This window comes from Peromyscus leucopus, chromosome 2, assembly GCF_004664715.2.
Source record: "Peromyscus leucopus breed LL Stock chromosome 2, UCI_PerLeu_2.1, whole genome shotgun sequence".
NCBI classification, from domain to species: domain Eukaryota; kingdom Metazoa; phylum Chordata; class Mammalia; order Rodentia; family Cricetidae; genus Peromyscus; species Peromyscus leucopus.
The window spans coordinates 83,467,532-83,484,567 of record NC_051064.1 but is presented as its reverse complement, the minus strand read 5'-3'; the positions used below and the strand labels follow the sequence as shown (position 1 = coordinate 83,484,567).

At 37.4% G+C, this 17,036-nt stretch overlaps 1 protein-coding gene and 1 non-coding gene across 51 annotated transcripts in view; one reads left to right on the top strand and one right to left on the bottom strand.

The window, feature by feature from the left end:
* Ptprd (protein tyrosine phosphatase receptor type D) overlaps positions 1–15,200 on the top strand; it is a 2,272,674-nt gene extending 2,257,474 nt beyond the window's left edge. For 36 of the 50 annotated variants that reach the window (XM_037203364.1, XM_037203377.1, XM_037203376.1 and 33 more), the window contains 5 exons: positions 160–286; positions 1,331–1,456; positions 6,036–6,190; positions 8,997–9,132; positions 11,462–15,200. In XM_037203364.1, the coding sequence (XP_037059259.1) occupies positions 160–286; positions 1,331–1,456; positions 6,036–6,190; positions 8,997–9,132; positions 11,462–11,530 (613 nt within the window). In that variant the 3' untranslated portion in view covers positions 11,531–15,200. The remainder of the gene's footprint in view (positions 1–159; positions 287–1,330; positions 1,457–6,035; positions 6,191–8,996; positions 9,133–11,461) is intronic. The other 14 variants (XM_037203406.1, XM_037203398.1, XM_037203397.1 and 11 more) reach the window with 1 other exon arrangement.
* On the bottom strand, positions 4,352–4,458 carry LOC114696309. The gene has a single exon (XR_003734989.1). It is a non-coding gene; the product is annotated as a U6 spliceosomal RNA (small nuclear RNA).
* Positions 15,201–17,036: the final 1,836 nt, after the last annotated feature.

The window sequence follows — 17,036 nt, the reverse complement described above, 5'->3', positions numbered from 1 at the left end:
CCCAACATGTACTAAGTGATCTTATTGATTATGTATCCTAATGGGAATCGCCTGCAATTGAATTAATAATGTATGTAGGACTAGTGTTAACAATTCACAAATCAATTTGTGCATGTCTTCAAAGTAGCTTAACATTTTCTTTTCATTCTCTCCATTAAGACAACAGAAAGCCTACATTGCTACCCAGGGGCCCTTAGCAGAGACAACTGAAGACTTTTGGCGCATGCTTTGGGAACACAACTCTACCATTGTTGTGATGCTCACCAAGCTGAGAGAAATGGGCAGAGTAAGTATGTCATCCAATTTGGAAAATCACATCAAGCTCACTAATGAACATGTTTTTGAAAGACTCAGTACTCTGGATACAATGACATGCTATCGTAGAGACAAATAAGTCACTCTGTGGTGCCCACTGACTTATATTTGACTCTCAGCATATGATGGTTACCTTTTGCCTGAGTAGGCTAGAATTTTATGATCAAGTGGGACATTATTTCCCACATGTAAAAAAACTTATATTCGTGACTTTCATTCCTAGGCCAACCTGTATTTTCCCTGTCCATTGAGCATGGTGCTGGAAAGCTACCTAGTAGTTCTAAAGTTGTAATAGCAAGTCCATCTCTTAATAATAATTATTCTGAAGTACACATAAAGTAGCATCAAAGATGTTTGAAACCCCACCACCAGGTAGAGCACCTGAAAGCATGTTTGCTGTGCTGTTAGAGATAGTCTCATTCTGCTTCTTATTTTTATAAATTACACAACAGACTTATGGCCAAAATCCAACTTTTAGATCTCATTTAGAAAGCAAAAGGATATTAGCGAAGAAGTTATCTGGCTTGTCTTAATCTGGCTGCTGATTCTGCAAGGCTAACAACACAAGTCACCAGAACTCCCAGGGCCCCAGGCTCCTCAGTTGACAGCTAAGATTGAACTGGATCAATGAAGATGATTCTTTCTGCTTCATCCTTGATGATTTCCTAATTACAAACCATGGTGGTATAAAAAAAATGTGCTGACGTAGTTACAGGACCAAAATGGCTAGCATTGCCCAAAGACTTACGTAATTATTTAATTCCTAGGTCCAATTGAAGCAGGCAGTTCAACTGGTGTTTAATAAGCAGGTATGATTTGCCAGACTCTGTGCAGGGTTTTATTGAAAAAAGATTACACCAGATAGTTTGTCTGTCTTCAGGCTAGAGGTTCAAAAGCATAGGTACTTTCAATTGAAACTGCCTTGATTTTAGAGTTTAATTCACAAGACAACAAATTTAGATAGGCATAACTTTGTTTTCACCTTATAGAGTTTAACATTAATCTGTCCTTTTAGGAGAAATGTCACCAGTACTGGCCAGCAGAACGATCTGCAAGATACCAGTATTTTGTTGTAGATCCGATGGCTGAGTACAACATGCCTCAGTATATCCTGAGGGAATTCAAGGTCACAGATGCCAGGGTAAGTTCAGCTCCTCCACTAGCTAGAAATTAGGGCTAAGTGTACTTCTCTGGGAGAAACATTGGCCAAATAACCATTCTCAAAAGGAAAAGAAATCACCCATTATGGATGACTTTAAAGGAAAAGAATTTGTAACTCTGCCTCTGTCTGGGAAGTATTCTCATAAACCCAGGTTTGGCTTCCCTTCAAATGTAACACCTGGAAGCCCAGCTTTGGGGACTTGCTTGGTGAGTGCTTGTGTCGGGAAGCATTTACTGATTGGTTGGCTGCACTTAAGTTCACCTTCTCAGCACATTCTCATTGGAGAGTTTTTGATTTCTTCATTACTCCAGGCTGTAAATATGTTGTTGTTTGTACAGCCCTTGAGGTCATATGGGCTTGTAGGTTAATTTGGTATGACTTTCAAACTGCAGAGCAAATGGCATTCCTTGGAAGGTTCTGACAAGCCTTGCACATTCTAATTTGCTTCCTGGCATGGTTTCTTCCTCCATGTGCTAATGTGTCTGTCCATGAGAGCTGTGAACTGACAACCCTTGCTGGCTAATTTTTATTCTGCATTTCTTACAAAGATTGCTGAGTCCAAGGTTCAGCCCTGATGTAGGGGATTCTATGCATAAACTTTAATATATTTGCCATTAGCCATTCACACACCATGATTGCAAACACATCTTAGGGGAGACCAGGCCAGCTCAAAGCCCTGCTTTATTTTTGGAACTGTCATAGTGGGTAGGTTAACTAAAACACCAGTGGATAGTGTGTAGTTGATCCATTGTTTTTTTTTTTTGGGGGGGGGGGGCGAAAGCAGCTTTCTCACAGCTCATGCCTGTCTGCTAATCCCTGAAGCCTAGCCCTGGCTATGACAAGGAGAGAGACAGAAACAGAGACAGAGAGAATATGATTCACAGGAGGCTTGGCTCAGGTGATAGACGTGGTAATCCTAAGAAGTACAGTGTATCAATTACTCTAAATGTGAGTACTTCAAGGAAGTTATTATGTTCCAAGATCTCTTTTAATTGTCCAAGTAATTGTGCCCTGATGCCTGCCACTCTCCCATCAGTGTGAGTCAAACGCCCAAGTTACTTACATGTAAACTGAGGTAAGCCATTTCTGGTAATAGAAAGGAACATAGAGGTTTAACCCACAGGGAACACATTTACCGAGTTCCAAGTTAAACCTAATCATATTGAGAAAGAAAGAGGAAAGTGGAACTCGCTCACCACGTTGTTTTAAAGTCTCTCTGTGGTTAACTGACAGAGCCCTCGTTGTGCATGCTCGCGGTGTGCTTCTGATCTCAGGTCCTGAGTTCAGAAAGCCAGTTGGCATGTGAGAATACAGCATCGAGAAGCAACTAACTTTTAAAAGGCAGGCGGTTTCTCCTCTCAACAGTGTTCATGCACATGACTTATTCTTGACATTGCAAGTGACTGTGGTCAAAAATGCAACTTCCAGGACACTCAGAAGACAATTATGCATTGCTCAGTCTCTGACTTACTTCCCTGTACTCTGTACCCCAAATTTTCCCAGGAAAAGGGGGGAATAAATCAAGCTTGCATAGTAAACATCTAATAAGAGTTGGAGATGGTGCCAAATACTTTGCATGTTCTTCTCTGTTCTCTTGAAGTTGGTGTCATCCTCTGTTCTTCTATTCTCAAGCATCTAATCTGCACCACTAGGGTACATGATGTGTGGCCATCCTGAATTGAGGCTTCTTTCTGCTTCATCCTGGGTGATTTCCTAATTACAAACCACAGTGGTATAAAACAAATGTGCTGATATGATATAAGACCAAAATGGATAGCATTGCCCAAGGACTTAAGTCTTTCCAATTTGCCTGGAATTGAGTTATCTCTACAAATCTTAGAAATGTGCGTACCTAGGCCCAAAAGAATCTTAGAAAGAAAGATTAGTTCCCAAGAATGGGAAGCAGGAAGCCACTGGGAGCACCTTTTCAAATGAGATCAGTCCCAGTAAACCTGAGTTTAGTTATGCTTCCCTGTGTGAGTCAGAGCAGGAATCCCTGTATCTATGAGCAAAGGGTCCTTTCTGCTCTTGTACTTCAAAGAATCCCAGAAAGAATTTGAAGTATCTCATGCCCCTATGTTCTTAACATGGTTCTTCTTGAGCGTAGAGAAGTTTTTTATACTTTCTTTAGAAAGAAGTAAATAGAAATACCAAGTAAGGCCGGGCGTTGGTGGCGCACGCCTTTAATCCCAGCACTCGGGAGGCAGAGCCAGGCGGATCTCTGTGAGTTCGAGGCCAGCCTGGGCTACCAAGTGAGCTCCAGGAAAGGCGCAAAACCACACAGAGAAACCCTGTCTCGAAAAACCAAAAAAAAAAAAAAAAAAAAAAGAAATACCAAGTAAATGCCTTAGCCATCCACCATTAATTTAGTGCTTGTGGGAGTTGCTGTGTTTACAAAACATTATAGTAAAAGGAATTCACCTATTTTTTTTAAATGGATTATCATATTTTAGATATGGCTTGTTTTCATACAATTTTAGGCTTGTTCGTGTAGACTACTAAATTCCTGAAGCTAGTCAGGAAGATACCTCTGACAAAAAGGGGGAGATGCTTGCAAATAATCCCCTTGGATTCTCTCTGCATTAGTTTCCTTTTCTGTATCTGTGATAAAACACTGACTAAAAACAACTGGGAAGGAAGCATTTATTTGGTTTCCAGGTTCCTCATGAAGGAAAACCAGGGCAAAAGCTCAGATCAGGAACCTGGAAGCAGGAATTGAAGCAGAGATCATGGAGGAACACTGCTTACTGTGTTGCTCTCCATGGCTCATTTCTTTTCTTTCTTTTTTTTTACTGTTATTGATGTTTTTATTTAAATGTAGTACTAAATGAATCTTTTTGTTGTATTCTATTGGTTCAAATCAACCAATGGAAAAAAAATATGGAACGCTTCACGAATTTGTGTGTCATTCTTGCGCAGGGGCCATGCTAATCTTCTCTGTATCATTCCAATTTTCGTATATGTGCTGCCGAAGCGAGCACTCATTTGATTTCTTATACCATCCTGGAGCACCTGTCTAGGGGTGGCACTGCCACTGTTGACTGCACTCTCCCATATCAATCATTAGCCTAGAAAATGCCCACAGAGGTGCACATATGGCAATCTGATGGAAACAATTCTCTAATCAATGTTTCCTTCTCTCAGAGGCTCTGGTTTGTGTCAAGTTGACAGAAACAAACTGGCACAGTGTCCTTAAGCTGAAATTTAGGCATCATTACATGGTTCATGCTGTGCTTCACACATGACTAGAAAGTGTTTACCTCAGAGACATGTGGGGTAGCCAGGTCAACAACAACTACCTGGTTTATATTAGATTCTTTAAATGCTGCCATTTGTAATTTACAATGCTAGAAATAAGCATGCATGGCTGATGTGAAATCATTGTGAGAACAGCAAGCCTCTGATGTAGATGCCATGTCTGCATACTCCTTTCAATGTGAAGAATTTATTATATTGAAGTAGATGATATAAGATTTTGGGGGTTACACACACACACACACACACACACACACACACACACACGTGACTAGAAAGTGTTTACCTCAGAGACATGTGGGGTAGCCAGGTCAACAACAACTACCTGGTTTATATTAGATTCTTTAAATGCTGCCATTTGTAATTTACAATGCTAGAAATAAGCATGCATGGCTGATGTGAAATCATTGTGAGAACAGCAAGCCTCTGATGTAGATGCCATGTCTGCATACTCCTTTCAATGTGAAGAATTTATTATATTGAAGTAGATGATATAAGATTTTGGGGGTTACACACACACACACACACACACACACACACACACACACACGTGACTAGAAAGTGTTTACCTCAGAGACATGTGGGGTAGCCAGGTCAACAACAACTACCTGGTTTATATTAGATTCTTTAAATGCTGCCATTTGTAATTTACAATGCTAGAAATAAGCATGCATGCTGATGTGAAATCATTGTGAGAACAGCAAGCCTCTGATGTAGATGCCATGTCTGCATACTCCTTTCAATGTGAAGAATTTATTATATTGAAGTAGATGATATAAGATTTTGGGGGTTACACACACACACACACACACACACACACACACACGTGACTAGAAAGTGTTTACCTCAGAGACATGTGGGGTAGCCAGGTCAACAACAACTACCTGGTTTATATTAGATTCTTTAAATGCTGCCATTTGTAATTTACAATGCTAGAAATAAGCACACACACACACACACACGTGTGTGTGTGTGTGTGTGTGTGTGTGTGTGTACATGTGCACATACATAATACATATATGTATGTATATTTTATGATTTCAGATTTAGACATTGAGGCTCAGTAGTCCTTCTGAAGAGTATAACTCAAATTTGTAATTTAAATATATATAAATGTTGACAATGTTAGCAGGAGATAATACACATACATGACTAAGTTCTCTGGACATGTTCCTAATATGTTTCTTCTCTTTATATTTATTTTTTTTTGGGGGGGGGATATGAATGCTCTTGTGGTTTCTGTACTTGCTGAACTCTCCTGGCATGCTGTGTCATGACTGGTTATGTGGCTTCCCCTCTAAAGGATGGCCAGTCCCGAACAGTGAGGCAGTTCCAGTTCACTGACTGGCCAGAACAAGGAGTGCCAAAGTCTGGAGAAGGATTTATTGATTTCATTGGCCAAGTCCATAAAACAAAGGAGCAGTTTGGCCAAGATGGGCCCATTTCGGTGCATTGCAGGTGAGCAAGGAGTCACTAAGGCTGACTGGACATTTATGATTGATGCTTAATAGCTTTGAAAATGGCTGTTCTTTATTCACTTTGTATGCAGGCTTGTTATAATAAATCTGTATAATTCAAATTTATTTTCAGAACATTCTATGAGATAAAAATTTTTTTGTTTCTTTTTCTTTCCATAAAATGAAAAGAATTAGAGGATTGTTTTTATCCCCCAAATTGATCCTTTGTTTAAAAAAAAAAAAAAAAAAAAAGCTTTGTGTCTCCAGGCATTGTGAGTGTGTCCCCTAACAATAATGTGTAGTAGTACTAATCCCTGTCCATGTTTGGTTTCTTTTTGTATAGCTGCACTTACAACTGCCTTTTTGTATCTTTCCCCTTATCTCTTGAAAAAACTGTGAGTAGCTGCCAAGCCTTAATAGCAATACTAATTCCTGCAAGTCAATAAGTGATTAGTATGGTACCTCAATTCAGAATGCAATTTGCTTGAGAATTGTTGCTCTATCAGAAAATGAAGCACCTTCAATTTAATTATTTTCAACAGTTTCTAGAGCATTTTGTAATTTAAGTCACTGAAGTTAATAGAAATACTAAGCGAACACCTCAGACATCCACCATAAATTTAGTGCATGTGGAAGTTGCTGCATGTGCAAAACACAATAAAGGGACTTCACCTATTTTGTTTGAAACTACGGTATTTCAGGATTCTAAAAGCTTGAAGTTTCAGTTTTTAATATGTTTATAGTCTGTCTTGAAAGCGTTTATGTTTAAATAGTCTGGTGCTTTAAACACTATTGTTTTTAATACCATAGAAAGCAAGATATAAAAATAGAAAAATTATGACATAGGTGTCAGGATACATGCTCTTGTCCTGGATCTATACTTTTCTGAAGATGTTTAACAGTGAGCTTCGGTTTTCTCTCCAGGTCTCTGTGATCATTTCTAACAATGCTTTATTTCTCAGACTTGTAAAATTTTGTTTTATGCTGTCAAAAATCCCTTGTTATATGCAACTAAAGACCAGATAGGATATGATGTCTCTAGTATTGAAAGTTGAAATAATCATCTAGAGTTGAAACATCTACTGTATTTTTGTTTGTTTGTTTGTTTTTTAATCTAGCACATAATTTCTCCACTTAATTCAGACTTTCTCAGTATGACCTCTAAGGAAAAGAATATATCTGATATTCATAATTTAAACTTGAACTCTGGGTTACCTCTCTTTGGGGTTGTTTTTAGACAATGACTGAGAAACTCCTTAGTATAAAGGTTCACATGATATATATATATATATATATATATATATATATATATATATATTCACATATCTCATTAATCCCAAAGTCTTCTAGATACATATCTTTTCTTGTTTTTGAATACCCTGGAATAACATTTATTTCTACAATATTAAACAAACATACTGAGATTCAATAAATTTAGAAGTTAATGAGGCAAATGCCTGCTCCTTTCTTGAAAATTCTAAATAGAAATCCAGAAACACTACGTTTTTGGTTACATTTGATTAACCAAATCAAAGTAAGATACATCCTGGAATACCTAGATGACTGAAAAATTGTCACAGTTCAGAGTCTCTCATGAGTGTGAGACTTTAAGCGCAGAAGGGATCTGCAAGATCCCTTGACTGTTGTGGGGTGTGAATAACTTCAGCTCCTTTTTTTTAACAACTACCCATTGATTTAAAGCCTCACTTAGCACTTTTCCTTAGATTCATGAGAAATTGCAGTTTGTAAAAGCACACACTATTTATATATGCCTGTCAGCTCCATCCTGGAGTAAATGAATCCATCTATTTTCTACAGCCTGTGCCCAAGCGTTACACACGCCATTTAATTAAGGTCCAAAAATGGAGGGACTTTTTTTTTTTTTTTAGATTATTCAGTATTCTCATTCACTAACCCCCCCAGATGTCATTTCTTAAGAGTACAAGGGCTATCAATTAGTTTTTTTTTTCCTTGCTGCTGTGAAGATTCTGGAATTATCCTAAAATACCAAAGGAAACAGAAAGAAACTCAAAACCTTACTGAAATGGTAGAAAGAAATTTGGTGTATTTTAGCTGCTGATCACCTGAAAATAAGTAGTTCAGTGTAGAGCTCTTTGGTTCTTAGATATACTGCCAAAGGCCCTTTTAAGAATCTGTTGAAAGTCATAGCTTTCCTGAAATTGAGGTATAATGTGATATTTGTACAATCAATGCATGGAGGATATTCATAGTTTCCTAAAGGCTAAGAGGAAAATCATCCCATAACAAAAAGTCTGTTAGAGAATCTGTTTTTTCATATCCAAGCCAATGTTTGATACTGAAGTGGTTTATATGCCTTGTTACACACTTTGTTACCTGTTTAGATGATGACATGTCCTTCATAGATTATTAATGCATAAGAAAGGGGGAGTCTGTATGATGTGTTTCACCTTATTCAAATTTATCTCATACTTTACATAGAGGTGAAGTCTTCAGTTAACGATCTACATGAAGAATACAAGCCTGTATTTTACCTGTTCATACTTGTCTTTATAGATTTTTATGTTACTCCTTGACCTTTTCAACTGGACTTATACCGTGTTATAGAAATGCATTCTATTTTATAAGACCCAATCCTAATTACTTATTCTCTCATGTTATCATAACATACTACTTGGTAATCACATAGTAAAAGCATTCCCACTTCATCTTGAACATGCTTGTGGAGAAACTAGGAATAGAGAAGTGGTAGAAGAATGTCTGCTTCCAAAGCAAATGAGGCCAAGACTATGAGCACATTACTCACACCGCCTTTGTTCTCACAACAGTGCTGGCGTTGGAAGAACTGGAGTCTTCATAACACTGAGTATTGTATTGGAAAGAATGAGATATGAAGGGGTTGTAGATATATTCCAAACAGTCAAAATGTTAAGAACACAGCGACCAGCCATGGTACAAACAGAGGTAAGAAAACATTTGGTGTCACCTCCAAAAACCTAAGCCCTCTGTGGCTTCAAAATACAGTTGCAAAATATAGAGAGGATCACTATGGGGAAAGCAACCAATTATTTATTTAATATTTTAAAACCACATCTTCCCCTTCTTTAAATGTGGAGACAATATCAAAATCTTCAAGTTGTTGTTGACATTATATAAGAGTGTATGTTAGGTTGAAATACATTAAATTGTTAGCATATTTTTCCTATAAAATAGCTATTTTACGTATTTCAATGTGTGTGTGTATGTGTGTGTTTATCTGTCTATATGTATGTATGTTTGTATGTATGTATTAATAAAAACTTTGTACCTAACTGTAGGTAGATACATTAAAGAAGTCTGGCACATAATATTCCACCAGCTACTTTTACTTTTCTATTTTATTTCTGTTTACTTACAGAGACACTAGGTGCTTTTATTTCATTTCATACCACCGGCCATATTAAATATTTGGAACTTGAATATTCCCTGTTTTCTATTCACTAATTAATATGTACATTTCTCAGTATAAGTTCATGATTTAGAGAATCATAGTGGTAGTGTTTATATTCCTCACATATCCACCAAATGATACAATTTATACATGTTCTTCAATTTACAATATCTTTCAGACTTTGATTTCAAAATAGTGTAAGCATTTGGCTTGCAATACTTAAAACATTATGTCAGCCTGACAAACATAATGGGTGTTGGGGTGACAGAGGGAAATTGGACATTTAAAAAGCCTTAACACTTAGCCAAGCAACTTACTGTGACAAGACAGAAAAGCAAACTCCATTTATTTTGCATTACCATTTTTATTGTAGAAAAATGCACATTTAAGCAAAATAGAAGCTATCTGCTTTCAGCCCCATTGGCTACTGAAAATAAGTTTCTTTTATAGGGAAAATCCTACTTTTTCTCATCCCTGTGGTTATCTGTAAATTGTAATTTTTCCATCTCCCCAACAATGCTCCAATTTATTTCAATATGACAGGGCCCTTCCTTGTGTAAGAAAAGGAACATTTTGTATCATTCTATTTTGGTGTGAGTCTTCTAGAACAGACAACTTGCAATCACACTGAATTTTAGGGCAAATGGTGCATGTATTTTGGATGTAGGCAGCCATTCTCAGGGATGGCAAGTCAGAAAGCCCAAGACTTCATAAGCACTTTGTGTGCCTGCTGCTCCTGCACAGCTACCTTTCACTCTGTCTTAGGTTTCTATTGCTACAACAAAACACCCTGCAAAAGCAAGTTGGGGAGAAAGAGGTTTTTTGGCTTATGCTTTCATATACTGTTCATCACTGAAGGAAGTCAGGATAAGACCTAAAACAAGGCAGGAACCTGGAGGTAGGAGCTGATGCAGAGACGTGGAGGGGGCTGCTTATTGGCTTGCTTCCCATGGCTTGCTCAGCCTGCTTTCTTACAGAACCCAGAACCACCAGCCTAGGGATGGCCCCACCCACAATGGGCTGGGACCTCCCCTGTCCATTACTCATTAATAAACTACAGCTCAACCTTGTGGAGGTATTTTCTTAATTGAAGCTCCCTCTTTTCAGATGACTTTAACTTGTGTCAAGTTGACATAAAAACTATCCAGCACAACTTTCTTTCTTATAGATGCATAGGATCTTTTCTGCCCCTATCACTTACATGGAATTATCTTACATGATGGTAATTCTGATTGAGTCTGAAGCCCAATCTGATTCTTTTATATTTTTTCTTTTGTTTGTGTGGGAGTAGAGTGCACATGCCACAGACCACATGTGTGCAGGTCAGAGGACAACTTGTGAGAGTAATTTCTCTCATTCTGTTATGTGGATCCCAGGGATCAAGCTCAGGTCTTCAGACCTAGATAGAGGCAAGTGCCTTTAACCACTGAGCAATCTTGCCTACTTCCTTTTTTCCCTTTTCTTCTTTCCTTGTTTTTTGTAAACTCAAATTCAGTGGAAAGCAACCCAGAACATACAAATACAACTTGCCTTTAAGGAAATTCATATTTTTTTCCCAACTGAAAATTATCAGATACTTAGGTCATTGTGAAAGATTATAGCACATAAAAAGAAAGATAATATTCACTGGAGTTATTATGGCTTGGAATTAGGAGCTGTGTATCAGTCAGGTTGATGAGTAAAGTTAATAACATCCTTACATGGCTAATTGTTCTTTGCTCATTGTTGCTTGGTCATCAGACTAAATTGAAGTGGTAGTGTTGCTGCCTTGGAGATATAATTTTTTCTTTACAATGCTGGTTTTATTTTTCAATTAAAATATCAATTTCATTCATCTCTCCCCTTGTACCCTGTGTCCTGCAGGATCAATACCAGTTCTGCTATCGAGCCGCACTAGAATACCTGGGCAGCTTTGATCACTATGCAACGTAGAAACCCCTGATCCCTTCTGGATTTTTACTACAGGCCCTTCGCTATCCATGGAGTCTCTTCTGAGCCATACAGGGCACTTGCGAAGTCCTTCTTAACTTCTAGCTAACAGCCACTTAGTGGGACTATTACAAAACAAAAACTCTTCCAAGTGGACCAAGAATTCACAGTTTAATCATCTAACCTGAAAAATAATAACAAGAATCCGGACTTAGGGAGGCATCTGAAGGATTTTATTTACAGATACCTCAAGGATTCGAAATAAAGGGAAGAAGAAATGACAGCAAAGAACTACCATCCTGTTCAAGATTGCTTGGTGGGGACAGAGAGAGCTTGCCTGTGGGCCTCAGTTCAGCACAAGGCATTTGCTGGTGTGGCTTCTCACAATAAGGTGGACTCTGCTTCAACATCACCCCTTTCCCCATGCCACTCATACTTACATTTTAGGGGTAAGGGTGGGGATGTTTAAAAAGAAAGTCCTTGATTTCATTTAGTGTTGTAAAAGATTCTGCTGCCCTGTGCTTCATTTCTAACTGTGTAAACTTTTTTTTTTTAAACAAATGTATCATTCGATAAAGTAAATTCAAAAAGTTATGTAATTCTTCATTTTTTTATTTCAGAATTGTAGGTTTTTTAAGCGGTAGAATGGTTATCTGTAATATCTTACTGTAGAAATTTCAAATCATTTGAAACTTTGCACATTTTTGTGCAACACTCAATCTACAGTATCTGTCTCAACAGATATTACTTACACATTTGTTTGGCATAACTGATGAGAAAGTGCCCATTCTCTGCAAGCTTCAAGGGGAATTTTGTTTTGCTTTGTTTTATTTTTGGAATCAACAGGGAGGCGCAAAGTATAAAGTTGCTGCTAACATATGCATATATAGATAGATATCTATATTTTAAGGGTATCTATGTATATATAGACAGTATGTCCACACAAAGATTTAACTGCCATTCAGTTCTTCCATTGTTTAGTGTTTTTAAGGATAAAAAGTAATTGTAACCATCTTTTCCAAGTTATTTTTAGTATTTCAAAACTTTAATTTGTAAAGGGAATTGAGGAGTGCACATCATTGATTATTGAACCTCTCCCCTGACTTTCCTGCCCTGCATTCTCCCACCTACCCAATCATATTCACAAATACTGTTTTGTTAGCCAGGCTTCCAACAAAATTCAATATTTCTAACACTCTAGTGCAATAACAATTCTTAAATATCTAAGAGGTGTGCATGTGGGAAAGGTCAGTGCATATCCCTTTAGGAGGGAAGAATGTTGTAATATATCAGCTATCAAGTTGTTTTTTTAAAAAAAAGTATATTCAATCATATTGTCTATAGTATGTGCTATGAAATTTGCATTTATGATATGTAACAGGGGCAAAGCCAAACTCATGTTACTCTTTCAGTCAGAAACATGTTGTGGCTGTGGTGTCCCTGGGAGATGCTGCGCAGTTTCTCGTGGCTGTGGCGTTCCTGGGAGGCGCTGTGCTGTTTGATTTGGTTTTAGTTCTGCATTTAGAGTGCCTTATAATTGATGCCTATTTTAATAGCATTTCTTTTTAACTTTTGGTTGATTTCCATTAGTTGTTCACATCTGTTAATCTTTCAATTAAAGTATTATCTGTTTACCACATGTATATAAACTCTTTGAATAATATGCATTCCTAGTTTTCAGCCAAGTGGGGAATGTTAGTGATCGTACCAGCCCAAAGCACTTGGATAATCAGGGCCTCTCCGTTCCTCATTGTCACATCAGGAAGAGCAACTTGTCTCACTTCTAATCCCTTCCAAATCTGCTCTGGAGCATGAAGTAACCACCAGTCTTACTTACAGAGACAACTTCGGGATATATTTGATATTCCATTAGGAGTTTTCTGAAAGGGGCAATAAATTATATATATATATATATAATAAATATATATATATATATATATATATATATGTATATACATACATATATGTATACATCTCCCCAAACCTTTCAACAGCATTTCCATAGGAAGCCATGGATGGTGGCATGAGTTTGCCACATGCTATATGATTTTAAAGTACTCTCTCCAAATCCTAAGAACTCCGAAAGAGTTTTGATACAGGTATAATATTTTGGTTTAATTTTAGCTTCATGATGTTCTGCATGGAAGGGTATTTGTTTTCACATTTTCCCATTATTAGCAGAATAAACTCCTAGAGACCAAACACTTGCAAGTATCGTATTTGAGCATTTTTGTAAAAAATTAAAAATAAAAATAAAAAACAAAAAAATGAACAAAAAAAGAAAAAATAGAAATATATATATAACACTAAAAAAATAAAGAATCTAGAAGGCTACCTCAGAATGAGACTCTCTAACCTACATCAGAACCAGAGAAGAATGTGCACTATGTGGGTCTGTTGTTTTCTTTTCACTTGTATCATTGAAGATTTATCCAAGTGCCAGGTTGCTCAGTGCTATAATTTGGTTTTAGTAAAATAAAGGGAGTCAGACAGGTATTGAATCATCTAGACATGCCATTTTGGACATGTGGGATCTAATGGAATATCACATACCAGAATGACTGGCCAGTTGAGCAGTTCATCTCTCTACAACCAAAGCTGCCTATATGGCAGAAGGAGAGAAGACAGTCATCACCAAAAGAAAATGAATGGGATGCATACTATAGGAGGATGAGGCAGGCACTACTCCAGAATCAGGAGCTGTTCCTAGAACTAACTCCCCACTGTCATTGATGTGCATTCCACTCTGTACTTTTCTCTATGACCATTCAAGTTTAATTTCCCAGGCAAACATCATTATCCACCATTACCATAAACATACAAGTTTCTAGTTATTTTCATCATCATAACCAGTACGGTGCTATTATTTACCTATGTATGTGTAGTTATGTATAATTTTGTAATTAGTTACAATGGTAAAATATCAAATATATAAAAGTGATTTGTACAGAACTTTATTTTAGCTCTTTTTTAAAAATGGTTTGCATGGTTAGACAAGGCAAGGACAGCCAGGGGAGGGAAGGGCCTCTAGGGAACTTTGCACTTTCTATACCTTTGTACTATGCACTGCCCTATTGATTCTACACCCAATAATGTTATTACTTGAACCCATATGTAGAAACTCCTTCAGAAATTCATTTATGTGTCTGTGGATAACACATCACAACAGGAAAGGAAAAATGCATAGTAGCGTACATGGTTTTTCTTTCCTGCTGATTTTTGGTTTAGCTTTATTTTAGTCTTTCTTGTCATTTTAAAATCCCCTTCCCATTTTTTTTTTCTTTTTGGGTTTTGATTTCCATTGGTATATGGGTGCCCTGATACTCCAGCAGAGATCAGAAGGCTACAGATCCATCCTATCCATCCGTTACATGGCTTTGCCATCCAAGCTTGGAGTGTCTTTACAAAGATAACAGTTGTGTTCTTTGCTCTCGTTTTGGATGCATAGACTGAAAACTCAAAAAAAAAATAACTTGTAAAATGGCTTGTTAAAAAAATACAATTACCTCTAATTAGTAGTACGCGTAAGTGTTTTACAGAATGAAAGGCGTGCTTTTTATTTTCTTACTTCGTTACATTGGTGGCGAAAGAAGTCTGTATGAAAATCAGTTCTTTGCTGACACAGGTTCCATTTGTTACAAATGAATTCTAATAAAAATGTCAGTGTTATGCAGCCCTGGCCTTTGTTTTTGTCCATTCCAAGCATGCTGCTTTCAAACTAGCTAGTTAGTCCCTCTTTTCTAGCTATCTGCTTAGGTCCTGTGTACTGGTAAGAATTACATTTACCAAGAACCCATTCCTCATAAGTGTCCTATTCTTGAGGTTAGCACTTTCTACTGCTAAGCAAACAAGTTCAAGAAATAATTCCACATATTCACATAGTCAAGAAAGAGGCATTGTTTTCATTTGTGGTAGAGAGGATAGACGGTGTCAGATCCTGGGAAAGGTCTACTGTAGAATGTATGTTGTGTATGTCAGTGTAACGTGGAGAGAAACCGTAGCTTTCCTGCACATAAAAATAGTTCCATGGCATTAGCTTATTGAGCATTTAGAAACATGGCTGAGAAAACACTTGGCTTTGGATTATTTACTCAGACACTCAATATAACTAAATTGTAATAATAGATCAGATTTGCTCCATATATTGGGGAAGCAGCTCTGAACAAGTGAGTATTGCTGCACACAAAGATAATTTTGAGAGAGACTGCCTCTGAATCAACGGCAACACCACATTCGGACATGCTATCAAGGAAAACATGGCACCCTGAAGCAGGGTTGTACATTGTAAGTGAAAGAATGTGTTATTCAAATTGGCCTACAGAAAAAGAAAGGTGTTTGTTGTCTCATATACCCCAATCTAAAATCAGAATGATCTTTTACTGAAATGGTGGGAAGCCACAATCTCCCTGTCTGGTTTCTACTTCTTCAGTTCAGCCCTAAGTTCATCATAGTGCCACTAGCCAAGTAAGAGGAAGTAGACACTTACCCCGACAAGGACAAGCAGCAGTTCTAAATGAAATAGAGTCTTATTGGCCCAGCTGACCACATTTGGAATAAGTGATCATCTCAAAAATACAAGTGAAGATAGGAGGGGAAAAGTTCACATTGAGTTATCAGATAAAGATGGGTTTCAGGTGACCACTGCCTTGCCAAAAAAAAAAAAAAAGAAAGAAAGAAAGAAAGAAAGAAAGAAAAAAAAAGAAAGAAAGAAAGAAAGAAAGAAAATCAATGACAATTATGAGGACAGCTGCAACTAGCTGTAAATCTGAGTCAAAGTTAAGACATGTCAATCAACATGATTAAGAAAACTTGTTGCCATGGAAATAATTACGTAGTGCGGCAATCCCATTGCTCAGGAATGATCTTTGAAATCCTGATACTGAATATATAATGAGACTTAAATAAATAATTAACTTTTCTTTCTCTTTCCTCCTTTCTACTTAATTGGCCTTTAGTTTTATAGATTTGATCACCTTATTATCGATAATTTAGGTATTATCCTTTTTTAGAAAATAGGGACAGAAGGTTGAGATTGCAGCATATACATTTGGGCCACTAGAGTTTACTCCTTTAAACAGATATCTGAAGGGAAGGCCAGAGATGGTCTAATTTTATACATCTATATGCATGCCAAAATCATTGGTTGAGAATTACTGAGTAGTGATTAATTTAAGGCTCCTACACTTCATCTGGCCTGTGATTAAATTTTAAAGGAACTTTAACAAATTAAAGTTTAATTTTTAAAGACAGCCAAGACAACAGCTAAGATCCTTGAGGGGACTCTCCCTGTAGACACCTCCCATTACACTAACTTCACAAGAGCTAAGGATATCATGTGACATAGCCTCTGCTTTTGTTATTTAAAAACAACAAGAAGGAGAAACAGGAAAGAGTTGCCCATCACCCCTTCTTCAACTCCAAGTAAGTGTGCATGGTTAGCCCCACCTACTACCAAGAGAAGAGTCCAAGTCTAGGACTTGACTTTCAGGGCTAGGCAAAGTCCCTCCAC